The 26,978-nt window shown below is 39.9% G+C and overlaps 1 protein-coding gene across 1 annotated transcript in view; it reads right to left on the bottom strand.

Moving 5' to 3' along the window:
• Nucleotides 1-217: 217 nt before the first annotated feature.
• The window catches only part of col2a1b (collagen, type II, alpha 1b), a 45,243-nt gene continuing 18,482 nt past the window's right edge, over nt 218-26,978 (bottom strand). The window contains exons 19-54 of the mRNA XM_010796259.1: nt 23,424-23,522; nt 23,101-23,145; nt 22,560-22,658; nt 22,343-22,396; nt 21,933-22,040; nt 21,651-21,704; nt 20,092-20,190; nt 18,880-18,933; nt 17,741-17,839; nt 17,402-17,455; nt 15,945-15,998; nt 15,504-15,557; nt 15,304-15,357; nt 14,691-14,735; nt 14,504-14,602; nt 12,732-12,839; nt 12,560-12,613; nt 12,307-12,360; nt 12,112-12,165; nt 11,827-11,880; nt 10,298-10,405; nt 10,048-10,101; nt 9,881-9,934; nt 9,629-9,790; nt 7,860-7,967; nt 6,276-6,383; nt 5,963-6,016; nt 5,006-5,113; nt 4,440-4,493; nt 4,187-4,294; nt 3,941-3,994; nt 3,704-3,811; nt 2,971-3,259; nt 2,535-2,722; nt 1,549-1,791; nt 218-1,329 (exon numbers count right to left, since the gene is read on the bottom strand). Coding sequence (XP_010794561.1) covers nt 1,183-1,329; nt 1,549-1,791; nt 2,535-2,722; nt 2,971-3,259; nt 3,704-3,811; nt 3,941-3,994; nt 4,187-4,294; nt 4,440-4,493; nt 5,006-5,113; nt 5,963-6,016; nt 6,276-6,383; nt 7,860-7,967; nt 9,629-9,790; nt 9,881-9,934; nt 10,048-10,101; nt 10,298-10,405; nt 11,827-11,880; nt 12,112-12,165; nt 12,307-12,360; nt 12,560-12,613; nt 12,732-12,839; nt 14,504-14,602; nt 14,691-14,735; nt 15,304-15,357; nt 15,504-15,557; nt 15,945-15,998; nt 17,402-17,455; nt 17,741-17,839; nt 18,880-18,933; nt 20,092-20,190; nt 21,651-21,704; nt 21,933-22,040; nt 22,343-22,396; nt 22,560-22,658; nt 23,101-23,145; nt 23,424-23,522 — 3,342 coding nt within the window. The 3' untranslated portion in view covers nt 218-1,182. The remainder of the gene's footprint in view (nt 1,330-1,548; nt 1,792-2,534; nt 2,723-2,970; nt 3,260-3,703; nt 3,812-3,940; nt 3,995-4,186; nt 4,295-4,439; nt 4,494-5,005; nt 5,114-5,962; nt 6,017-6,275; nt 6,384-7,859; nt 7,968-9,628; nt 9,791-9,880; nt 9,935-10,047; nt 10,102-10,297; nt 10,406-11,826; nt 11,881-12,111; nt 12,166-12,306; nt 12,361-12,559; nt 12,614-12,731; nt 12,840-14,503; nt 14,603-14,690; nt 14,736-15,303; nt 15,358-15,503; nt 15,558-15,944; nt 15,999-17,401; nt 17,456-17,740; nt 17,840-18,879; nt 18,934-20,091; nt 20,191-21,650; nt 21,705-21,932; nt 22,041-22,342; nt 22,397-22,559; nt 22,659-23,100; nt 23,146-23,423; nt 23,523-26,978) is intronic.

Below are 26,978 nucleotides of genomic sequence, written 5' to 3'. Positions count from 1 at the left end.
CTTTACCGGGTAGACGACGGGGGGTGTGGGTGGGGGGATTAAACAACACTGGGAACTGGGGCGGGGGCGAGATGAAGGAGGGTAGTCGGGGAGTGTGTCTCGCACCGGGAGACGAGCCGGGTACGTGTGTGTGTGTGTCTGTGGTTGTAGTGTGTGGTGTGTGTGTGTGTGTGTGTGTGTGTGTGGTGTGTCCCTATCCCCCTGTGTGCCTTGGCAATACAGGGGTGTGAATGCGAAGCTTAAGGGGAGAAGGCCTCAGTATGATTTGTTTTTTTAGTGTGAGGTAGCTTTAAAATATTAAAACAAAACTAAAAAAGTACATTTAATTCAGTTTTTAACTCCAATTGGCCTTGATAGTAAAAGGTCATCACGTTTGTTTAGGGGTGATGCAGGGACATTCATCACCAATGATCTCTCTGAGGAACTGTATATATACGTATACTCACATATACATATATATACATATATACAAGTCGCTACATATGGTTGTTTAAAAAAATACAGACTGTTTTACAACAATAGCACCATTGATTTTTATTATAATACACAGTAACTTTCTGATACACACTGGTGGTAGAAATAGGAACACCTGCACTTTCTATGTAGCTACATTTTTGGTTTCAAAGAGATATGTATGCTTTAGTGGATATGGTACAGGAGCAATGGGGTGGTTCGAAAAGAGTAGAGGAAGTAGGAGAGGTTGGTGGATATGTTTTTCTTTTTAAATGGTGGGCTTTTATTACTTAGCAACAACCTCAGTCCTACCACACCTGGGACCCAAACCTAAACAATAAATAAATAACACCAACACATTTTGTCTCTCTCTAGTTCCCTGGTTTTCTCCTCATACTTCCTCTTTCTTGTTCACGGGGTGGGGTAGGTGGTGTGGGGGGGGGGCGGGGGGGGGGCAGCTGCTTCAAAACCCAGGATGCAATGGGGGCTTTTTGGAAGTGTCCATAGGAGGGGGGGCGATGAATCACAGATGACAGTTGCTAGTGCCATTCAGTGCAGATATCCTGCGGAGAGTTCGACTTGGAAAAAAGCAATTTTTACTTTATAAAAGTCCCATTTTTAGTGTCTTGATTTTTTCTTTTCCTCTCCTTTCTGAAGTGCTCCTCTTTCTTTTTTTAATTCCGTTCAAATTTCCACTTCTTCTTTCTCTTCATATCGCTCCCTCGTTCTTTACAAGAAGCAGACTGCACCGACTTCCACTCCAAACTCCTGGTCTGATCCTCCAATATCCATGGGGGCAATGTCTACAATGGGCAGGCGAGAGGTCTTCTGCGATCTGTACTCGATCACTGTCTTGCCCCACTGTCCTGTGTGTTTCTGTATGGAGAGAATAATCACAGCGGCTGTTAGAGACCTTTGACTTCTTCAAAATGAGATTCTCACAAGTGAACACCAGAGAGAAAGAGAGACAATTCCTACCATCTGTCATGAAGGGAAAGCGAATCGTATAAATGTTTTGGATTCAGTACATGCACATCATTTTTACATTAAATACTGTGTGTCCTGTGCGTGCATGTTGAATGTGTCCCATCTTACCGTGCAGCCGTCCTCCATCACGATGTAAGTGAAGCGGCTGTTGCCCTCGGCTCTGATCTCCACGTCGTTGGAGCCCTGCAGCAGCAAAGCCTTCTTCAGGTTGCCCGTGGAGGCGTCCAGGTAGGCCACGCTGTTCTTACAGTGGTAGGTGAGGCTCTGAGACGCCTCGGTGGACAGCAGTCTCAGGAAGGTCATCTGAATGGCAGCAGTGTTGACTGCAAGGCTGTCATCACCGTAGTTGAACTGCATTGGGCCACAGGTAAGAAAGAGAAGGTCAGAATCATAGCTAAGGTCTCTGTTACTAAGGCTGTTGCTGTTGGGGAAATATTTTCCTAGGCCCATAACTTTGACCCAGTTTATCAGTTTGTAATGACCTCACTGAGCTCAGGCACCTGTAGCCGTGGGTACTGTGCTCTCAGTGTTTTGTCTCCCTGTTCCTGCCTGTTGGCGTCAGCTGATAGAGATGTTATAGCGCTTTACATTGGTATGCAGCATGTTGATTATTCTCTCAGAACCAGCTAAATACATGGGTCTGGGGTAGAGATCTTCAGAATTGGTTTGGCATCCGTTGTGTCAACTCGTGGCACACAACATGTCTTGTGAATTCTCCGGCCGAAGCTCCAAATAAACCATCAGTGTTCTCCTCGTGTCACTCTGAGTCCTGTCTCCATTGTTTCACAAGTTTCCATCACAATTGCGTGATTTTTGTTTTACTTGAACACGTAAGAATAACCATGTTTTAGTGTTTAAGGAAACTGTTCTCTGTGCCCATTATCTATGCATCTACGGGGTATAACTCATCCCAGCTGTCATTAGGCGGAAATGAACATCCATCTTTCTCAGACTTCTTTTCATTCAAAAGACTTGAGCCTTAATTCTAATCAAAAGCTGACCTCAATAGTCAGTCTGTGAACACTGTGTACTAATGGGAGAGAAGTTGGAGATCAGCTGATGTGCAGGAAGATGTAAAACTTGGTGGCACTTACGCGGGATCCTCCATTCATGGTCTCTCCGAACCAGACGTGTTTGCGGTCCTTGCTCTTGCTGGACCACCAGTTCTTGCGTGCGATGCTGTCGGGCTTGGACTTGACGCAGGACTCTCCTGTCTCCATGTTGCAGAACACCTTGATGGCGTCGATGGTGCATCCCTGATTGGGATCGATCCAGTACTCGCCTACAGGAAAGAAAAAAAATCAGCTCCATACAACCTACTCTTTGCTAAAAAGCTGATAACAGTAGAAATGTTATCGTACAAATGTATTGACTCTGGATCAGTCAAATTCAAACACACCCAGACTACACAAACTATAATGAACCTACATTTTGACTTCTCCGAACTGTTGCCAATTTAAAATGTATCCTAACTTCTGCCATTTTCATCATCTCATCCCAATTTGACCAATCCCTGGCTCTGTCACTCACCGCTCTTCCAGTCGGGGTGGCAGAGCTTCAGGTCTCTGCAGGTGCGGGCCGGGTTCTTCCTGGATCCCTCGGGGCTGCGAATGTTCTCGATCTGGTTGTTGAGAGATTTAAGAGTGGCGTCGACCTCGGCGTCGTGCGTACGGAGGCTTCCGGAAGCCTGGTCGGCCCTCATGTACCTGAGAGGATCGGGGGACTTTTCAGTCTGGCCCAGACCAGCGAAAGCAGACATGTCGATGCCAGGGCCGGGGGGGCCAGGAAGACCGGGGGGTCCAGTGTTACCAGCGGGACCCTGAGAGGAAAATGACAAAGATGGAAAGGATTATTATCTGTCTTGGTCACAGATGGTGGATTATTCTTCTATCACCACAATGTTTGGAGAAAAGGCTGCAATCTGTTCTGTTTGCTTTTGTCACAAACAAGCTCAAGTGATGCCAACTCGATCGCCTTCTACATCTTAGTAGTCTTTTTAAAACCCCTTTTTCATTTGTTCTTTAATTAAGTTTTTAACTGTATTAACAACTTGATCTGTTTATAAAGATGACTAAGATATGTATATTAGCAGGTCACATCACATGGCATGTATGAGATGGGGTCAGCACTGCAAGATGACATGATTCACAATATTGTAGGGTAGGGGTATTGTAGGGGTAACAGTATCACAAAAATGGTTTCTTGCTAAGTATTTGTAGCCTGATACATGGTAAGAAGAAGATCTGTTCTTGTGATTACTCACAGAGGGGCCGGTCTCTCCACCGCGACCACGAGGTCCAGGGGGTCCGATGGGTCCTGGCATACCGTTTCCACCATCCTTTCCACTTGGTCCGACAGGTCCAGGTGGTCCCTATAAACACACAGAGATGTTGATTGTATGCATGAAAGACACTGCATGTCAAGAAACAAATCTCATTATTCTTTCCATTCAAAGTGGAATTCAACAAACACCAAGTGTTTTCATAGCTTCAGTACTCACTCTTTGTCCAGAAGGTCCATTAACTCCAGTCGCTCCCTGGTCTCCATTTTGACCCTAAACAGATACAATTCAAACATCAGGGTTTCTGCAACATTCATCATGTTCAATCGAAGCCTTTTAAAATCCTTTTGTATTCGCACACAGCATTAATAGAATGAATGATCTAGCTGAAGTGGTATACAATGCAGATATCCTGAACACAAAGGTCTGAAAGCAGATGGATTTAAATTCAGTGTGAATGCTTACCGGAGGTCCGGGCAGACCCTGCAGACCAGTGAAACCTCTGTGTCCCTTCTGTCCTCGCTCACCGTTCTCTCCAGACTCACCCTTGTCACCACGGGGTCCTTGAGGTCCCTGAGAACAAGTGGACAACATATTCATTAGGAAATCTTTTTGTTTTTTCTGTTGCATTAGAATGTATTGTGCAGAAACAGAAACACTGTCTCAGAAAAAAATGATTTTATTATATCAATAACTCAAAACTGAAAAAAACACATACTGGCATTCCTCTGGCTCCAGCAGGTCCTGAAGAGCCAGCAGGTCCTTGTGCACCCTGTGAAGGGAAACCAAAGGTGGGCATGTCACAGAACCATCTTAAATCACAAGAGCACTGCTTTGAACAAACACCTCCCATTACTGTGTTATTATCTGTTAATATTAATAGGTGTTATAATGTTTTCTAAATGTTTGTGGATTGTTGTTTTTTGATCTGGCAGTTAACAAATCGTGTATCTTAATGAACATATATTGAAATTAAATGGTACCATTATCCATCTTTATTGCTTGATCAGTACTATACTGTAACAGACATAGCCCTAAGGTCACATAGGATTAAGATACATTTGCAACAAGGTGTGTTTAAGGACATATTCATGTATTATACGTAGAAAAGTGTAAATACAAGGATATTACATTAGCCATAGGTCTTACTCTCCTTTATGACCATATGCTAATTTCAACCTTTTACAAATAATACCTGCTGTCTACCTAATAATAAGAAACAAACTTCACATCAATGTTTATTTTGTATTTAATGACAATGTCTCTGGTGTTGGAGTTACTCACAGACTCTCCGCGGTCTCCCTGTTTGCCGGTGGGGCCGACTGGGCCAGTGGCACCAGTAGCGCCCGGAGCACCTGGAGCTCCAGCAGGACCAGTGGTACCACGTTCACCCTGCAGCACAGAGAGCAGAGGGTCAGTCATGAGAGGAGAGCTACACACACACTGCACATTAACATCACTGCTGCCTAGCTAAAGGCTGAGCTGGATGTAGAAAGGTTGAGATCAACATTTTGTGAAAAGTTCCAATTTGCTATGTGTTCTTACTCAATGTCAAATCATTGACAAACTCCTTCCATTTTGAATAAAATGTGCAATATAGGGCTGTGATATCAGATTTCCCCTACATATTGTGTTCAAAATAATTCACTATAACAATATTATCACGTTTATTATATATATTAATAGGACAAATACAATAATGGAATAAAACTGTCAGTTAAATTCATCCTAAATGTTTATTTTGTGCACTTTGTGTTTTTCTGGCCAATGAATCACACTTGTTTGTGTATGAGATGTAAGTGAGAATCGAAATAATCAAAAGTTATTTGGGGGTGCTGGAAAATTAACACAATATTATCAAATTAACTTATTTTTCAATATTTCATTTATTAAATGATGCGTTTTTCATCAATACTGGTGAATTGCCAGACCCATGTTGCAATACCTATTCACATATTGGACATGCAGTTTCAGAAATGCAATTACATCAGCGTTCATCAGTTCATCTCATTAAATAAGTCACTTATATTTAAGCATAGTGGGGAAATTCATCCAGCAGGTATACGTGATTTGAATTAGGTGGTGCTGTCAGCCAATTAGGGAACAAATCTATTCCCATCATTAATGCAATTCACATTTCACACATGAAGAATCCAAGCATAATCCCTCCAGCATCCGACAACATAGACTAGAGCTTTCTGACGTAATGTATCTTATGTAGCGTGATTGTGTTTTTCTCACCTTCATTCCAGTAGCACCGTCTCTACCAGGAGGTCCATCAGATCCAGAGTTGCCCTGTCACATGACAATATTGAGTGTTAATAGCTTCCACCTCCAGCCAGATGGCCTATTGAATACTGATCAGCTGCATAATGAGCCCCGCTCCAAGAAACACGCTGATAATACGGTGTAAACATAATGCTAATGTAACGTGCTACAAATAGCAGTGCATTTTAATCAAATTGGCCTTCATACAGAGATCCTGCAATTTCTATCATTGAATATAAAGAGACTAAATACAATGTGGCAGATGTCAATCTGCCCACTCTCTGACCTCTCTGCCAGGCTCTCCTGAAGGTCCAGTGAGGCCAGGGGGTCCCACAGGTCCAGGGAGTCCGCGGTCTCCGCTGCCACCAGCAGCTCCCTGCTTTCCGGGCTCACCCTGAGAGAGAGAAGAGGATTTATTACCACTTAAATACATGTTAAATAATAAGACACTATTAATCACCCACGGATACAATTTCTCATATCATTTACCCACACATTCTCACCAGGAAATAGCATTTGAATGATCTGCCTATTATTTTAGTTGGATCTTTTATTCTATTTGAATGAAATACATTGTTTTTTATTTTATATCTACTATTATTACTACTTTGTTGTAAATGCCATCATGTAGACCACTTTGAGCTTCATTTGATGTACAAAAAAAGTGCTATAATAATACAGTTATTATTATTATTACTTCTGATATCATCACATTTAAAGATGAAGAACATAGCACAATATTGCCTCATCCTTGAAATACTGGTGTAAGTATCTGCTTCTTCAAAGAGACCAAAGTTGAAGCAACTACAGAACATTACATGAACTATGTCTGCAGTTCAAACTCCAGTTTTGATACTAAAGCTTATGAAACATCTCTGGGTGAGTTTTGGCATCACCATTTCTTGGCGTTCATTTCATGTCTACTGATGAATAATGAAGCACGTGACCACTGAGATGCTGTAAATCCAGGACACAGCTCATGTCACATATCAAACAGTGACAGGTGTAAGCAGGGGAGCCTTCTCGTCACACTGTGCATCAAATGGATCAGATCACCAGGAGAAGAGTCCTGGCTGTTCTCATGTGAGACGTGATGTGAATGTGATCCAATCAGACCGCAGCAGCCTGACGGTCTAGAGCCTGTCTGTGTTTCTACTCGACGGAGTGACAACACATTAGGCACCGTGCTCTAAGGGCAGGTTCATGAATATATATAACAGCCTCTCTACCAGACTGTCACTTGCAGCAGTGAAAGAAGAACACTTCATCTCTGCAGTGAACAGCCAATGTTTAGTAATCTTCCCATCATCTAAGAAACGTTGCAGTAATAGTCATATCACTGATTCATTCTGATCATGGCTTATAGTTTAAGGTTTCTGAGTTCCAGCCGATCAACTGGCTCCATTTTACTATATTTTATATAATTGTGTTGGGCAAAAGTTATTATTTTAAAACTTAATGAATATACCAATCAAAAGACCATTAAATTGTGTCCAATTTCCAATCACACAATACAAAGACAGGCAGCCAATACATACAATGAAGTAGTTTAATTCTGTTGAAAACTGAAATGGTTATTTTACAATGAAAACAATTTCTATAATATTCTCTCTATTAAGTTGCTTGGTTCAATATTGTATTGGATAATCAATTAATTATCTAAGCTCTTATATTGTAAATTAAATATGTTTTATAGTTATTGGGCTCTAAAAAATTGAACGGCATTTCTCACTATTAAATTAGGAAATAAGTAATCAATTTATTGTACAAAAAAAAACGAAAGTAAATTGAAAATGAAAAAAGTTTAAATTGCAGCCCTAATTTGTACATTCAATTTAATAATAATAAATAATAACAGTATTTTACTCACAGAAGGTCCAGGCAGGCCGGGGAACCCTCTCTCTCCACGCTGTCCGGGCAGACCCACGATACCGCGTGATCCGCCCAGACCCTGAGGACCTGAAGGACCATGAGGACCCTGAGAGGAGAGAAAGAGATTTAATGGTTAGTAAATGTATCGGCAGTCAAATCGTTTGACATGATTTCATTACTGTTGTGTTTCAGTGGCGTTTTTTCATATTTAAAATAATCCTTCAACTGCAGACACATCATAAAACCATACCACGGACAGAGTGGTTTTTACGGTTGAAAAATAAACGTGTTAATTCTCTGTGGTCGTCTTTATTGTGACAGTTACATAAAACAGACCTTTTATTATAATTAAATTATCTCTATGGCATTTCTGTACCGACACATCTCACTGACAGGGCAATAAGCTGATCTGAGACCATACATACGATGTGGCCAGTGTATTAATGTACAAACGGATCAAAGAAATTGTTTGTTGGACATTTGAAAAAATACGCTGATTCACTTCATAGCAATATCATGTCTGTGCGCAAAGAGGGAACTATAGTAAGCAGCTGGTTAGCTTAGCTTAGCACAATGACTGAAAACAGGGGGAAATAGCTAGCCTGGCTCTGTACGAGGTAACAAAATCCAACTACCACAACCTTAAAGATGTAACTATCACGTTATATAAATTATATGAAAAACTGATTTGAAGTCAGGGCCACATGTCAGACTTTAAGTTAAACTGACAGTTACCAGGCAACCAGCAGAGACTTGTTTAAGTCATCATGTATTAATGTTGACATGTGCTTAATATAATATAACAGCTAGTCATCTTTAAGATTGGGTTCTGGCAAGTTTTCTGTTCTTTCTTTTGTGTACTTAAGTTTCATTCCGTTTCTTTTTTTGATTTATAGCTCATGTCATTTTCTCCCACTGGGATAACACATCTAACAATGGCAGCAGGACAGATAAGCATCGATCTGTCCATCACCTACAGGTATGTACTTCATCTGCACCACCACCAGTCCACTCTGCCACATGTCCTGCTGTGAAACATGCTCACAATATAATCTAAGTGACATCTGCGCCCTTATGGTTCAGCTGTCAAAGACTTTGACGTGTTGATAGAGGGTTCAAGCTTTCATAGCTGTTATCTATACATGGTTGGAGTGACAACACAGAACATGCCTTTTCTGAGTATGCAATCATGTGTGATATGTCATTATCTTGACAGGTCACAGCTTGTGTTTATGAGGGGTTGTGTGTGTGTGTGTGTGTGTGTGTGTGTGTGTGTGTGTGTGTGTGTGTGTGTGTGTGTGTGTGTGTGTGTGTGTGTGTGTGTGTGTGTGTGTGTGTGCAACGTAAAAGCCTGGGGTCCTGTCATTATTCTGTCACTGGGGTTATCGTGCCCTGTGCTGTCAGATGTCTCGGTCGTCTATTACAGTCAGTGATGGACACTGAGAGCTGTGTATTAATGGAGAGTGTACCCTGCTGCTGTTCATTACTGATCAAATTGGCTCTTTGGGCTGTGAAAAAAAGAGCTATGAAAAAGGCTACAGAAATGTAAAAGACAAACAGATTTAACCCTTTCTTTCTCTATAATGGACACCTGTGTTCACCTTGAAAATGTTCAAGGAGACTGCAGTCTGAAGAGAAAGAGAAAGAGTGGCTAAACATGTGGGTGCTAGGATGCGATCGGCATCACAAGGTCCATGAGCTTATGTAAAGCCCAGAAGGGACTGGAGTGTTATAAGGCTAAATATGTGAAAAGTAAGACAAACTCACAGGGGGGCCGTCTTCTCCAGCATCTCCCTTCTCTCCAGATGTCCCAGCAGGGCCGCGGAGCCCAGCGTCACCCTGTCGGCCTGGAGGTCCACCGTCTCCTCTCACTCCCTTGGGTCCGTCTTTACCAGCAGGGCCGGCGGGTCCAGCAGCTCCAGGATTACCCTACAACATGTCAGGAGGATGACTATAGTCACAAATAACACTTTTCAGTTCCATGCACAAGCAGCCAGTTGGGTGTATTTGTGAACTTACGTTGGGACCAGGGGGTCCAACTCGGCCAGCAGCTCCGGGGAAACCAGTGGCACCCTGAAAGACAAAGATTCATTTAGACAAAGCCAGAAACAATCTAACACAATGTGCGTTTACTGCAGTGATATAAAAGTAAAACACTGCTTTTTATTTCTGAAAAAGTTACTCACAGAAGGTCCCTGAGCACCACGAGCACCTTTAGGTCCGAAAACACCGGTAGGACCCTGGAACGGATAACAGAGTGCACAATACATTATTAAGCATTTGAGCATAGCATAGCATTTCTTGTGTCAGTGTTGGGCCTGCCATTTTTTTATGTTTTTGATTGCAAAAGTAAAACTGCACTAGGCTTTGAACATCAACGGTTTTGGTGTAACCCGACTATAATTTAGGCTTTAGGCAAAGAAAAAAAACACCCACTGAAGGTCCTGGGGCACCAGAGGGTCCTTGGGGTCCGGGGGCTCCAGCGTCACCCTTCTGTCCAGATTCTCCCATCTCTCCCTTGATACCAGGCTGACCGTCAGAGCCCTGAAATAAACAGACAGAAACAGTTGAATGTATGAAATATGTCAGCCGTTAAACAACAAGACATTTGATTAAAGGGGTACTCAACCAGTTATACACATGACATAAGGTCATCTAACTTGTCATAGTTAGTACTACTCGGCCTGCAAAACAATAACATAATGTGTTCTATGGCTCGGGAAAATGTTACGAGTTGCAATATTTGACATGGGGGATCCATTGATTTTGGAGCTTGACCTTTCTACGATATTAAAGTCAGGATATCTTAAGCGGCTTTTTTTAAACTTGTTTTAATGTTCACCTGTGTGCCTTTCAACTCACTAAAGGTAATTTAAGTTGCGATTGCTTCAACAGGAGCAGTCAAAAGTGTGTAAAAATATTCAATATGAGCTGTTAATGTTTCCTGTAGCATCCCTGTCTGTTCTCAGCCTACGTGGTGATGGGCTGTGATGCTTCTGTATGTGAGCTGCGAAACAAAAATGATTTAGACGACATGTAGTGTTATTCATCCTGACATGAATTAAATAATGAATCATAGCAAAACTTAGAAAAAAGACAAAAATAGCACGACAAACTGAGGTGTGACAAAAATATTGATAACGATCCATTAGGAAGGATGCAGCTTATTAAAAACATTTATGTCTGCCTGGAGTCTTTGGGAGGAAATAAATTGGTAGGGGAAATAAAGACTTCCGACTGTCTACGCAGTCATTTCTTTCCACAGATGAATGCACTGAGTACACAACACAATAAGCCAAGACACAAAAGACATGAGGTGAAGAGGCTTGAAATAAGAAACTGTGTCAGGTCTGTGGGTTCTTAGCGCATGACTCTTTTGTTCAAAGAAAATAATCAATTCAAACATCTGATTTTACAACAAAATATGAGGTATTGTTTGGATCAGTTTTTTAAAATTTGAGAATAAAATAACGGCATTGAACCTCTGTTTCATATTAGCTTATATATACATACCCTAATATTTTACTAACTAGCTTTACATTAGTAATTTTTAAAAGTCTCTACTCTTGTATTTTTAGTACAATCTATGTAAATGCATGTTTTATTCTAACAAAAATACAACCTACACTAAGTGTTACTGAGTTATATTTAGACATTCAAGATATTAGCTTGTTGCTATTTTTGTTATTCCTGTCTGCATGGTTACAAAGAAAATGGGTTAGGTTTGAAATGTAAGTTATTTAAATCATTTGTAAAATTCTTTTCACAGAGATTTATTATACATATTTATCACTGAACAGAAATTCTACAACGATAAAAAAATATACTTTGATAACTTTGCTCTCATGTCCACACCCAAGACTAGGGCCACAGACAACATGTCCTGACATTTAGTTGATGTCCCTGGAGACATGGCCTTCAGACAACAGCAGAGCTAAGTGCTCGTCAGAGTTGTTGTTACTTACAGGGGGTCCGGAAAATCCAGCAGGCCCAGGAGGTCCAGTCTCACCCCTGTCACCCTGAGAGAGGAAGGAAGAGAGGCAGTTAGTTCAGGCTGCAGAGCTCAATAAAAGTGAAAGAAACAGGTTCAAAAACTTTAACACTGAGAGCTATCATTTAATACCTATCGTCTTTAATATACCAGAATATGGGTTTTAAAGGAAAAGCTACTATTTAATGAGGTTTTATTATGTTTTATCTTTAGAAATAAAAAAAGTCTATTATAAATATTGTCAAATTGTGACACTTACAGGAGCACCACGGGTACCAGGAGCCCCAGAAGGACCAGCGGGACCAGATTCTCCCTGGAGGAAAACACAGAAACATTAGCAACACACACTTAGCTCTGAACAGTGGGTTCAGATACATGTTAAACATAATGTACAACATAAATACAGAAATCAGACAGCGAGGCAATTCGATTCAAATCATCAGCGTGCACGCACCTTCTCTCCGTTGGGGCCGGAAGGACCAGGAGGACCAATGGGACCAGTGAGACCCTGCAACAGGAAACAGCAGAAGAGTGTAAGGACAAATTGACACCAGAATTGTGTTTTGAAAGTATTATTGAAAATCGAATGATCATCCACTTTTTAAAGATTTAACAAATGGACTTTTGTGATGCATTACATGAGTAAAGCTACAGCCATTAACAACTTTTTATCGCTTATAAAAAAAACATGGAGGACAGTCACTTACTCTTCCACCATCTTTACCGGAAGCACCTTCAGGTCCTTTCTCTCCAAGGTCACCCTATGGAAATTCAAGAAAATGTAAACAGTCAGAACCTGAGATGGGTAAAGGCATGTCACAATAGAAATCAAATGATAAAAGATATATGTATTAACACTTTGTTTCCATCATGGCTTACTCTGTCTCCTTTGGGTCCAGGAATGCCGGCAGATCCTCTCTCTCCGGGCATACCCTGCAGGCCGGGGGGGCCCTGAGCTCCACCAGTACCAGCAGGTCCAATGGCTCCCTACGATGGAGCACACATAGTGGACGTTATGCACAGACAATAGACAGAACGCGTTATTCCGTCTGTTTGTATTCTGAATAACTGAGTGTCAGCACCTGCTGCGGACGTGAGAATGTGCCAAACTGATTTCAGATTGCTTTTGTCAAAACAAATGAGAGTCGTGGCCATGCTTTGTAGAGCACCAGAGGATTGTAAAAATAAAAACAGCTTGGAGTATTATGATTAACCTGACACAGGTTGTTCAGCAGCTGGCCTCATATAAACTTTACCCTCGCGGAACAAATCTAATTAAAGTGTAGAGAAACAATGAACTAATTAGTGGAACACTGTGAGACATAAACATTATCTAAAATCCCACATTTTCTTTTGACATGACATTCAATTCTGTATTTTAAGTAGAAATGTGAGTTTTATCACAAAAAAATCTTTATTCAATATATGAAAACCAAGATAATGGAGGGAAAAGCAGATATTTATCCAGCAGGGTTATTCCTGGTCATAAGTCGTCAGGCTTATCAGCAGTGCTTTCTACAGCAGCGTCAGACCTGGCAGTAACCACAGGGCTCACACCGCCGCCATGTTGGAATACATTCAAACTGACTGCAGGGGTAAACAGTACAATTTGTATATTGAAACAAATCGTTTTGCATCTTTTTTAGAATCGAGTTCCACAAAATGTTTTTTTGTCCCTCCATAATCACCATCACACTCCCTCTCACATCAGCTCTATAATCCTCAGCCTCTCTATCTGCTGCTGTCTGACCTGAAGGGAAGTAAACCTGTGAACTGGGATTAAAATCTGACCAGATAACAACAGTGAGAGTTGCAGCCGCTTGGAGCTTTTCTTCGGCTCACAGTGCAATTGTGACGACTCACTGCAGTAAATAGAATTATTTGATGGCTGATAAGCAAGTGGCCGGCTTGCTTAATTGGAAATACCGTACTCTGAGCTCCTGGGTGTTTAACAATGTAGAGAAGATGATTATATGTGTGCAGATCCATATACCACCAATAATGTGATCTTATACTGGGTGATTAGGTATATTTCTTCAAAGGAATGCTTCATATTTTTTACTTACTAGATGTCTTATTTTTTGTAGGAGCAATAGGTAGGGAACCCGGGGATGTAAGCAATTCATTATTTCTATTGGTTGTGACTAGTTCAACACATGGTTGGTTCTTTCTTTATTTGAATAATAATCTTGAGTCCTGAAAAAGTACTATTATCCAGTAAGCAGAAAATAGTGAATAAGAATATATCTGTGAAGCAAACACTTGTATTTTGCTGTCTACTCTTGTTTATCATCTTGTGTGTCCTCAGACACCCCAACATTAACACCTAAAACATGACCTTTCATTTCCTTCAGGAACACTAAGCAGAGGTGCTATCTCACACAGCTAACCCCACAGACGTGATATGTCAGGATCTGGGTGTTAAACCACCTCAATTGAACCATTTTTGCACAATAACTTGTCAACACACTTCAACTCACCTTAACAAACACTTTAGTTTATCGTTAGGTAATCACATGCTCACATTAATGTGTAGCTGCTGCTGCATTTAATAGGAATGTACTGGCCAAATGTATGAGTGCAGTTCAGGTGGTGACTGTTCATTATGTGAACATCTGTGTCCCTGGTTTCAGACCAGATGTTGGGCTCACCTTGGGTCCGTCAGTTCCAGGAGTTCCAGGCAGACCGCGAGGCCCCTGCAGACCCTGGGGGCCGGCAGCTCCTCTCTCTCCGGGGAAACCACGCTCTCCCTGAACAGTGACAAAGTGACAATCAGAGGCATGTCTGACAATCAGTCGATCAATCAGTAGTGATGGTAAACACAGAAAGTCAACTTACTCTGGGTCCAGTAGCACCAGAAGCTCCAGCCTCTCCAGGAACACCCTTAAAGGAGAAAAGGTGGAGGGATATATTTCACATTAAGACGTGTATGTTTGAAAAGAGTGAGAGAACTGCTGCCACTACGAGAAGTACTACTACTACTAAGTATCAAAGCTACACTTTTGTACTCACAAAACTAAAGAAATAAACTGAATGGTTAGATTAATGTGGAAATAAATCGTGTTTTTTTCTTTTACAGTATGAAGCAATATTGCGGGTAGCCTCAGAGTTACTGTTGAATGCATTTTAGGACATAAGTTGAATACAATGTTAAGCACTACTGAGATAGTACAGTGTCCTATTCATTTATTTGTAACCCTTATTTACACAGGTAAACGTGTCGAGTATACCTGCTCTTTTAAAGAGATGCCCTAGTTACAGTTTAGAATAATTATAATGTTGCTGTTAAGGTTACGAATAAAAAGATCCACAATATTGCAAGTTCCGTCGAACAGCATCAACCAAATTACTTTTATGGTCTCTGATTCAAACCTGTGACAGAACAATGCTGGTATTTCCACAAAGTTAGTGTGACTTTAGAAGCTTAATTTCGCCAAAAAGAAGCACTCACCTGGTCTCCGGGCTTGCCTCCCTCACCAGGGGGGCCAGGAGGTCCGGGAAGACCCTGAGCACAGGAGAGAAACAAAAATAGGTAAGCAAAAACAAACACTGAGTCAGAAATGAAGACACAATCATCACAGATCCATCAAGGGATAGAAATGTATACTGTAACAGGTGGTAACTGGTAAAGGTTTGAGCAGATGGACTCACCTGGAAACCTGAGGGCCCGGGCTGTCCTTGTTCTCCTCTCTCGCCAGCAGAGCCCTAAACAGAGCATTCATAAAGCATAATCACAATCAACTTCTATTATAAACCAAACTACAGCTTGATGTTAAAGATGGTGGGAACATTAAGCTCAACTTATGAATGATGTTGCTCTGATATAAGGTCATAACATACAGATGTTGTTTAACAAGCTTTGTTTTTGTTTAGCGCACTGAAACACACTTTAAAACAAGCTCAAAGTGGGTGACTCAGTGATGCCATCTCACAATGGCCACACTTTTGTGCCAAGGACTTTTTTTTTTCTTTTTCTCCAGACAGAGCTTTCATCTAGTCAGTCTGGGGAATGAAGATATGGAAGGCTGGCTCAAAGTGCGGAGAAAGATAGAATCAGTGTTGAAGCTATTTGGAAGAGATAGAGGTACGTACAGCTGGGCCGGGGGGTCCAGCAGCGCCAGTTTCTCCATCTTTGCCAGGCAGACCCTGAGGAACAAAGGGAGAGAGAGGGGGAAGGCAAATAGATAGATATTAACAGCTGAGTTAAAGCTGATGCAAATAAGTAGATAGACAACTGATAGCTATTATTCAGCTAAAATGATTCTCATGGTGATGTTGAACTACAGAGTTAACAGTAGATACATTGTGAGTCACAGTCACCAGAGAATACACAACAAACAACTAAAAGAAGGTTTATTTACATTGTTATTCATATTTTCATTATGACAGTCTCCCACTTAAGCAGCTGCTCTTCTTTTCTTGTAGGTAAATAGTTATATTGTATATTCCTGTTATGTACCACGGTATTTTTTCATTTTCATGATAACGGTAGGTTTAAATCAGTGCATCATTAAGGCCTTCTGAAACATGGTGATATAAGCTGAATGGTTTCTGTATTTTGAGATTACAGTACATGTAAGAAGTAGGGATGGGTACCGAGCCCCGGTATTAAACGGGCTGAATTATTAAAGACCGTGGTACCATTAAGCTCCGACGTTATCGGTCTTTTTATCGGCACTGGAGACATGTAAAAATGTATGTCATATGTATTATTGCTTCACAAACATTATATGCAGTTTTTAGTGCTCACCCAACTCCGTTTCTACATGCAAAAAGACTGCAAATGACTTCTATGATGTATTTTAGTATTTTCGCATCTCTCTTCCCGTCTGTGCGGCGACGGGGCCCCGGGGCCAGTTACACACGGCCTGTGTGTGTGTGTGTGTGTGTGTGTGGTGTGTCACACACGGAGGAGATGGCGGAGAGAACGCGCTCCGAGGTGTGGCTAAACTTTACCCGTCTCGATGCTCGTTACCTAAAGTGCAATAAGAATTTAGCATGTAAGGGCGGTAACACGAGCAATTTGTCTAAACATTTAGAAAAAGTGCACCACATTCAGACGGAGGAATGCACCGGTTCGACTGTCTTTCTAGTAGCTCTGTAGCCCCATCCACGAGTAACGTTTCCACGTCAGGTGTTATGTATGCTAGCAGCAACACACGGAGTTAACTCAATTATACAAACATGGGTTAATGATTAGAGGTAACCAAGCTATTTATTTTGTTAAAGTTTCAGCTCTTCTGTTTACAGTTCTGTCATCAGATTATTTAATACGATTTGTTAAAACGTTGTTGTTTCTTTTGATGTGAAATATTATGTATTTAATTGAAATAAAACGCAATGTTAGTTTTGTTGACAATTTGTTTGGTTAGTTTACCTTCTTTTTTTCTCCAAAAGAACCGATAAGAGTACCGTTAAAAGACCGGACCGATAAGCGGTATCGATAAAAGTAGTAGTAACGTTAAAACCTTAACGATACCCATCCCTAGTAAGAAGTCAGTGAGATGACTCCAATATGTTATTAAAATAAGAAAAGTTAAATAACTCACTCTCAGACCAAGAGCTCCACCCAGTCCTTTCTCTCCAGACTTGCCAGGCTCGCCCTGATCATAACAGAAAGAAAAAGCAGCGGTTAGTCACAGAGCTGATTTCCTTGGTCCTGCACCCGTTGTGAGAGGGTGAATGTAATCATGCACAATTGTTCAGCAGTACTCCAGGTATCACTGAACTTGAATCAGGGGCTTCTTTTTATAGAAGACAAAAGAAAAACTAAGCAAGTTCAATCAGGCCAAACATCTATGATGTTGAGTGAGCATTCGTTCCTCTATAGATAACACCTTTATCTTGTTTACGTATTAACAATTTATTCTTTTGATTTGGTTACTCACAGTTGCTCCCTTGGGTCCGGGGAATCCCATGACTCCAGGCTGTCCGCGGGCTCCCTGTGGGCCGGGGGGTCCGGGGCGACCGTCCTCACCAGAACCTCCCTGGTCACGTAAAGTAATGATAATTTATTAGCAGAGCCCATTTAAAAAGTATAAATGATGACCAACATTCTTGTTGTTTAAGTCGAACATACAGTATGAGCAATCACGTGGTTATGTAACATTATAAATAGTAAAAGGTAGCTGTAAAACATGGGTCTGGTAGTGAAAGGTAAGGACCAGATAGAGAAAATACACTCAGACTGGGGATGTTTAATGGAGAGGAATAATTGGGTGTCGATGTTTGGAGTGGGATCTAGAAATGTCCAGTATGACCCCAAAACAGTTACTCACTCTTGAAAAGTCCACAGGGGTAAAGTAGGAAACCAATGTTGTGATCACTCTGACCATATGTCAATTACAACATGAAACAACTGCCTAATCTGTCAGTTAACCGTAACGTTTTGAATTAAATATAGCCACAACAAATGCGGAAATCATATTCATGTAGCCAATATAAAGACCTTTTAATATTTAAAGGAAAAACTTTAATTTCAAACCATTTTGAGTTTACAGGAAAAGACTGGGTTGCAATGCTTTATGTTTGAATGGCAAGAGCTACTTAGCGATCGTCTGAGGACCCAATCCATTGAACATAATTCAGTTTGCGGGGGTTTCAGTGGAGAGTTGTATAGAATGTTTCACTCAGTTAAGTATTGATTAACAAAAGGAGCCTGTCTTGTTAACTCAGGCCTAAGTGGATTTGAGAAAAATCCTCAATCAATCTACACTGTGAGACTTTGTCCCTCTGACAAATAGGACAGTTGAGCTAATTTGAAACACCAACACCGCTGGGGATGAGCCTGGTGGATAATGGGTGGATACATTTCCTGCAATTTCATTTGATGAAACCACTTATGGGTCATTACCTGATGAGAGCACTTTTGGTAAAATGATACTGCTCTACCTGATTGTTCTGTTTGTGATATTAAAAGAACATACGACCTCTAATAGTGTGTGAGGCAACACACATGTGCGATTCTTTTTAAGTGATATACAAAGATGCAACAAATGGTTAAAAACATGGAAAAAAGAGCACTTACGGAAGGTCCAACTTTGCCTTGAGGACCAGCGTCACCAGGGCGTCCAGTCAGACCCTGTGAGAGAGGGAGGATGGAAACACAGATTAAATCCACATGCGTCATCAGACACTTCTATGCTAAAAAAAGGTGGGAACATATGGCACTCTGGGGAACTGCATTTACACCTCTGATTGGCCCTGTGTCCAACATGCTACAGTTCAACGCCTACTGATGGAAATGCAAAATATAAATGAGTGTATTTAAGGTTTCCGATGTTAAGGAGCTCAGTTCCCTATAGGGTTTTTTTCAATCTTTCTCTGTGGTGGCTGTTTCCAAATATAAACAACCTCGTGTGCTGCTTATAGGAAATGTATTAACTTCAGGGGTGCACAATAGTCGTCCAGTGGAACATTTTTATGACGATATTCTCAGGGTTATGTGAGTTTGGGTTTTTGTGACAATTGTATTTGTTAGGGGAACTCATTGGAGTCTGTATAAAGGTGTTGCTGGAGTGCTGCTGCATGTGTGGAATAAGTTGTGTAAAGTCTTTTGTGGCTCCAAGGGGAGCTTCACAATTCTGACAAATTGACTCACGTGTCACTCAAATCAGTGTCCGTTAGGGCTGAGGACTACATATTTGGAAATTGGAAAAATCCGGATGTGTGCGGTGAGAAAAAAGTGAGCTTGCTAGACTTCTGTAGTTTGCTCCTAATCTCTGATGTGGTTCGTATTTCAATGCTGCATTAGCCGCTTCTTGCACAACCCGAATCTCCGTTGTTTGTTGAATTGGTTGTTGTGAGTTGCATTGTGGAAAATGTAGGCGCCAGGTTTGACCAGGAAGAAGAATGTGTTGAATAAGTGTATTTAAGTTGAGAACTTCTTACTTCCTAAATTAAATTATACATTTAAAATTCCATTGCATTATCTAAAAATGAATTGTCATGAGCTTAAAATGCGGTGGTGCTTCTTGAAAATGCTTTGAACTTGTGAAAAACCTTTGAAGTTCATCCTTTTTACAAGACAGCAAGGCTATGGTGAGAATTAAAATTCAGCAACAAGAATCTGAAATGGTGTGTATTGTATAAACGCTGACCCCTACAATAATTACAAAACCCTGTAACAAAGCTAGATTACGTCTTTAAAAAGTAAGGTGATATTGTTATCCATCTAGAAATATTTTCTAGTCATTAACATTCACATCTCTGGTAGTTTATAAGTAAGGGACATGCTTACTCTGGCACCGGGGAGACCAGACTCTCCGGGGCGCCCGGGGTCACCGCCGGCTCCCTTGGCTCCACTCGCTCCAGCGGGTCCACGCTCACCAGGGGCACCCTGTGTTCGGAGGAAGAGAGAGAAAACACTCAGTCAATCACTAAGAGGAAGACACTTCAATTCTCAAACCACTGAGGAAATAAGTTTCCTCTTTAACAGCTTAAAGGAGTTTCATTGACCCGCTGGAAATGAGAAGATTAAAGTCTGGCAGATTCATTTTGGTATAAATGAAATTGGTTAAGGGAAGATAATGTTGAATGAGTTGCTGGCTTTATTGATATGGGACATGTAGGTCACTAGTGTGTGACGTGGTTCTGAGCTATGCTGCCATCTTGTGGCCAAGACATGAAGTTACATGTGTGTGAGTCTCAGGTGAAAGTGATGATGAGTGATGTTGAATTATCATTTCTATTTTCAAATGTATAAGATAAGATAAGAAGTACTTTATTGATCCCAAGTTGGGAAATGTTTGTATTGAAGCAGCATAAAAAGACATGGCATTGTACAATAACAATTAAAAGACTAATGCTCTTCATTAACTCAATATTAAGACTGCTGATGTGAGTTCAGTGAACCTTGAGAGTGCCCAACACTTATTCCGAAGGTTTTTATGAGTTAATGTGCTGACAATATGAATTATCTTTCAGAGATCACTATGGACAACTGGGTTAAAAAATCTCTGTAATTATTTTACCAAAATCATGTCAAGTTCCTTATCCACGTTTTTTGCCCTTACTACAGTGCGGTCACAAATGACGAATTCCCATATTCCCAAGTATAACATAGACTTCCAACTCAGGTTTGTAATTGCTAAAATATATATAATTACTTATTAGATATAATTAATTATATCTAATTGCTAAAATATATCTAATCAAAAATATGGATTTAAATATGAAAAATACAATAATGCAAATAAAACCGTTTTTTACCAGAAAAGCATGACATGGGACCTTTAAATAATATGATTTTGCTGTGCTTTAGGATTTCATACATTGCGTCTCACTTGCCAACATTACTTATACACTTATTTTGCATTTCTTTATAGTTTTATCTTTTCAAATGACTTTGTAACTAGTTTTTTTTTTAAAGTTCTTTACAATGAATAATGTAGTGATTGTAATGATGATCATTATTATTTTCTACATGAAATTGTGAAATTGATCCATAGTTCGTGGTAATTAGATTTTTAAGCAGCACTTGGTGCTACAGAAATGATATTTCTCACTGTAGCGGTCAATAAGCAATGAGAACATTCGACCAAGACATTGTAAACAGCAATCTCAAAATGCAATATGCAGCAGATGGAAACAATTAATTTTCACTTTAGCAGATTTACCCCGTGTCTATTGACGCTTCAATTGAAGGAGACATACATTTCCTTATATCTCCTTTCCACTGCCAGGTCTGTTTGCTATGGATTCTTAAATGTTTATTTTCTCTCCAAGAACATATTCTATGTTCCAGCAGCAATAAAAGAAATATCTCTCAGGAACAAGTGTGACTGCAGTGTGACTTACCTTGGGACCAGCCAGACCATCCTGACCAGGGAAACCGCGGTTACCGGGAGATCCCTACACACAAAACACAAAACCAGATTCAGAGTTATGATTAATATACCAAAAAATACCGTAATCACTGAATCTAATATGGGTCCTTAAACAGGTTCACAGGAGGTGACCAACTATTACTACAAATGAACACAGGAGGAAACTCCTTTTTCTGATTCGGTGTAACCATGCATTACACAATAACTTAAGTTATAAAAAAAACTTGATTTCAACCAGTTCGATGGTACTTACTCTCTCTCCAGGAGGTCCAAGTGGTCCAGCAGAACCTGCCTCACCCCTGGGTCCTCGCTTGCCTTCTTCTCCTTGTGGGCCGTGAGGTCCCTGATTACCAACGGGTCCCTAAAAAACACATCCGCCACAGAAAATATTGTTACAGGAAGAAACATAGACTAAATGTGAGAAAAGTATTTTTCCGCACACAAAGAAAAAGCACATTTCTTTAGGTTTACATGATTTGTTTTTCATCTACAATATGTTGAGTTATAATTCTTCGATCTTAAAAGTATGTTATCTAAACATATCATTTGGTTCGATACCGTGTCTACAGTAGAAATGTATTCAAGAAGCACTTATAATGTCTCTTTTTGGATTTTGAACAGGATGAGGTTATACAGGGACAGATTAAAGAAAGGAAAACTCACAAATTCTCCTTTGGGTCCAGCCTCTCCCTTGAAGCCTGGAATACCGGGGTCTCCCTAAACAACAATGAAAAGACAGAAAGAGCAGCAGGTTGTTATATCTTTTCTGTGACATGTTATTATTTGAAATACGAAATAAGTAGCAAAAATAAATTGCAAACTGGACCTAAAGTGCTAAAGTAGTCATCTATGGTTAATGAATGTTTCACTGAGTACATACAGATGTTCCTTTGGGTCCGAGAGGTCCAGTTGCTCCCTGAGGCCCGGGGGGTCCACGAGGTCCAGGGAAACCAGGAGCACCAGAGATACCAGGAGCACCCTACAGAGGAAGAGACATGACATCAGTCAATGGGTGAAGTCTTCTATTTACTACCATTGATTTTACTGTTATCAAATGACATGTCAGTGTCATTTTTATAGTTACTCCTCCTTTGCTTGCTGTAAATAAGGCGCCATTTTTAAGTGCCATCAATTAGCACTTTAAAAGCATAAGTGGTAGCATACTTATTCACAAACTCAAAGGGAGTTTGTGCCGGTCATGTAACAGTGAAATTAGAATTATGTTGCTCAAGCCCAAAACTGTGCATTCTATAGTGTGGTGATCTTAAATGTAGTACATGTTTGATACAATAAAAACCCTATGTCTTTTAAAAAGAAAATGAATGAAGACCCAACACCTCTAATACATAATGGTTGATTAGGAATATCGGCAGTACGTGTTTATCAGTTTAAATTCAGACAATTAAGCGTTTTAAACTTACAGCTGATCCTTTGGATCCAGGGATACCATCAGTTCCAGGGTTTCCCTGTAGACAAAAGAGACAAAACAAGTGAATAGACTGTACACATTATAACTTTTCCTGATTTAGTTAGTGTTACTGGAGTTATAGTCTGATCCTCAATGTTAGAATATTTTGTCAATAACAAATCTTTTTTGCAGCATCAATCATATGAAAGAAAAATACTAAAGTTGCCCTGTCACAAAATACTGTGTATTTTTAAAACATTTATTTTCTTTTATGTAAAAATGGGCAAGGGCTAGTAAACTACATTTAGATAGATACATGTTTATAGCATCACTTACAGAAGCGCCAGATGGTCCGGATGATCCAGGAGTGCCAGACTCTCCACGGGGTCCCTGAGCACCCTCAGGTCCACGAGCACCAGTAGGACCAGCTTCTCCCTGATTGCAAAGGGGATGAAAGAGATGATAGGAAATTAATATACAAGCAAAGATCCTGGAAAGTTGAATTGAATATAATAATTGGTAATCAGACAAATCCCAAAACACCCCCCAAAAAGGCTTTAAAAATGAACAATATATCTACTGTAGGACTGTGGGAAATGTTGATACATTTAAAAACATAAAAAACTTAAAAAGGGTAGCCTACTTTAGATAACTTTACCTGCCAGTGGGCAGTCAGATGAGTGTTAATAGCATGCCTTAACATATGAAAATGCCCTTTCATGTTAAGTAAAATAACTTATAATGGCAACAATACCTTAGCAAGACATTCACAAAGACAACACAGAAAATCAATCAAAGACCCCCTGAAATTGTAAATATTTTAAGAGCAGATTAAGAATAACAAAGTGCACTCTGTTAAAAGATGGAGGTGTAATACTAAACCAATAAGTGAAGTAGGCCTATACATTTTGCTTGGCAATAAATAACACAGACAGATGAATCAGGCAAATACTTAATGTGGAAACTCTGTACTATACCATAGTTGACTACAGTAATAAAGTGATACAGAATCATGAATACAACAGTAATAATCCTATATTAAATTTAAAAAACTGACAGGGCCCACTTTCAATGTAGTTTGAGCTTTCACACTTGAAGTTTATTCGCTGATGTCAGTGTCCACTTTTTTTTCCCTAGCTTAATTTTAACAGTCTTTTTTTAATATGAGTTCTAATTATAGAACATAACATACAGAAAACATACAGACAAGTAGCACATATGACCCGGGGAGTATTAGTAGGCTAGCTAGCTTAACTCTTATGAACATTTAATGCTCACAAACAAGCTATCCAAACGCTAAATCCATTATGGCGGTTTTGCTAAATTGAAGGGAATTAATCATCTCTCTTGCTGAGACCACGATCTGGTCAACACCTTAATGTTATCCAATGCATCCATGGTTATCTACATTAAACGCCGCTCCATATTTCACGCAGTGTATACGTTAAAATGACACACATATCGACCGCTAACAAACTTTGACTCAACCCCGGTGTTTACCTGAAGCTGAGTTTCCCTGCTGTCTGTGTTGACAGTTTTGGACGGTGAAACTTTGAACACTCTCCATGGGTATCTCTGCTTCACTTCACCAGACTGAGTAAGGCTATTTTCCTTCTTTACTGTAACAATACATTGATGTGAAATTTGATGTCTGTCAGCCAGAGTTTGTGCGTTTCCCGTCGCAGATGTTTGCTCGTTTGCTAGCTTCTGCTGCTGGCTGCTAATCTCTTAAATGGCTTTCATCAGCAGTAGCCTACCTCTTATTATTTGGTATTCATATTGAATGTATTCCTTGCAGTTGCAAAGCTCATTTTTCTTTTAGTTGCTGTTGTGTTGAGGTGTTGTTGGCTGCTTTGGTTTTTGTGGCATGTTTCCTCCATGTTGCTGTTGTTTTGGTGACACCCCATCACTGTTGTCTTGCACCCAGCAAATGTACTCCCATAATTATTTTTCCTCCATTTATAGTATAACTGGAGGGAAATAATTATGGGAGTAAATAAAGTTATAGTATAATTGGAGGGAAACAATGATGGGAGTAAATTAGTAGTAATTTAACATTTAACACACATGGCTTTTTCAGTATTTTCCTCACATGTCGTTTTAATTTTTAACAATAGAGGCATATTTCATGTTTTATGTGAGATCTTACTTTGAGGTGTAACTTTGTTGTTGTTTGTACACTTATTACATCAACATTGTACTGTTTTATGTTTTATGCATTGGATAATTGCCAATCTTAGATGTTTTGTTGCTGTTGCTTTTTATAATAACATATTGCCTGGTACTTGAACAAGTTATGATAACTGTTGGCTTGCTGATGAATTTAGAATGGTCTATTTATATTTGCTTAGAATGGTATTGATGAGGTAAACATAATTATTCTGTAACTTGGCTGACTAAAATTAAATGATAGCATAATTATCTAGCCTAAAAACATTGCACACAGAACACCTTTACATAGTTTATCGCGTATGCACTAGTGGCATTTAAATCAACACAATTATATGTTGTTTTTCTTGTCATTGCTGTTCTTTCCTTTTTATACGTGTGCTGTCCAAAGTGTAGCAATACAAATTGTTGTCTTATTGATAAGCTTATCAAAAGAACATTATTCCCACACTTTTTTGATAATTGATTGAACAACAATTTTTTCGTTTAGTATGCAACATGCTGTTTTCAGACTCTCAAATATGAATACTTTCTTGTCTTTCCCTTTTATATATCTTATGTTTCAGATTTTTCTGGCATTTTAAAGACAAAGCGATTAATTGATAATGAAAATAATCATTAGTAGCAGCCCTAATCCAAACCCAGGTTCATAATGTTTTGCAGGCCCTCAGTATTAAAATATCCAGAGGTTTAACCACAAATGTGGTTTACAGTTTCTGTATGCTGGTGAATGGAATTTTTTTTCTATTGCTGGAGCTTTATAGACTTTGCAGACTCGATAGTATGACATAACAGAGTGTTTACAGAAAATTGTGATGTAGTATTTGGACATTTTTCCACTTTCAAGGCCAATATTTTACTGGCACTGAAAGGTGAATTAAAGGACAGCTGAAGAAACATCTGTCAGTTTTATGGAAGGTCATGGAAACAATTCTTAGAATATTAGAGCTGATAGCTTGGCTTTTATGAATACAATGCAGAATTTCAATTGGAGCTGGGTAAAAGTTGTCTTAGTTTTATATTTTCATTACGGCAACAGCACGGTTTATTGAGTCAAAGTTTACAATTAGTGTGTTTTTGTATTGCTAGCTTTTTATTGTATTAGTCTTGGGTCCTTTTTAATTTGGCTCATAATGCTCAGAGAGGAAAACACAAGGCTACATTTCATGAGCTCTCAGGCTCCTGAAGGTACAACACCATAACACATAATGAGAGTTTTAACATTCCTCCCCATGGGACCCTTCCTAGAATATTATAATGAAGTCACACAAAGACACACATTCACACACAGGTTCACAGACTCTAGGACTCAGTATTTATGAATGTAAGTTGATACAATACATAAACACACACACACACACACACACACACACACACACGCACACGCACACGCACACGCACATTTCACATCTTGAGCCTAGCTTAGCCTTGATTATTTCAAGGGAAACTCTTGGATTTTGTAAAGAGATACTCCATTTCTAATTCCTAAAAGATTTCCCTAACTATCAAGGGGCTTGAAGAAAGCAAACCACCAGAACTGGGCCCTCGAGCACAGAGCTGAGCCTGTCTGCCATGCAGGAGTAATAAATCAGATGGAAAGCAGAGAGAGAAAAGAAGAAAAAGACAGTAAGTGAGAGTGGGAGCGGGAGAATAACACTTTAGAACCCCCTCCTCCTTAATTTTCCACACAGATGGAGGCTTAAAGCACTTTTCAATGCAGCA

The sequence above is a fragment of the Notothenia coriiceps genome, unplaced genomic scaffold (assembly GCF_000735185.1).
Source record: "Notothenia coriiceps isolate Sejong01 unplaced genomic scaffold, NC01 NC01_scaffold00037250, whole genome shotgun sequence".
Taxonomy (NCBI): Eukaryota; Metazoa; Chordata; class Actinopteri; order Perciformes; family Nototheniidae; genus Notothenia; species Notothenia coriiceps.
This window is presented reverse-complemented; position numbering and strand designations above follow the sequence as displayed.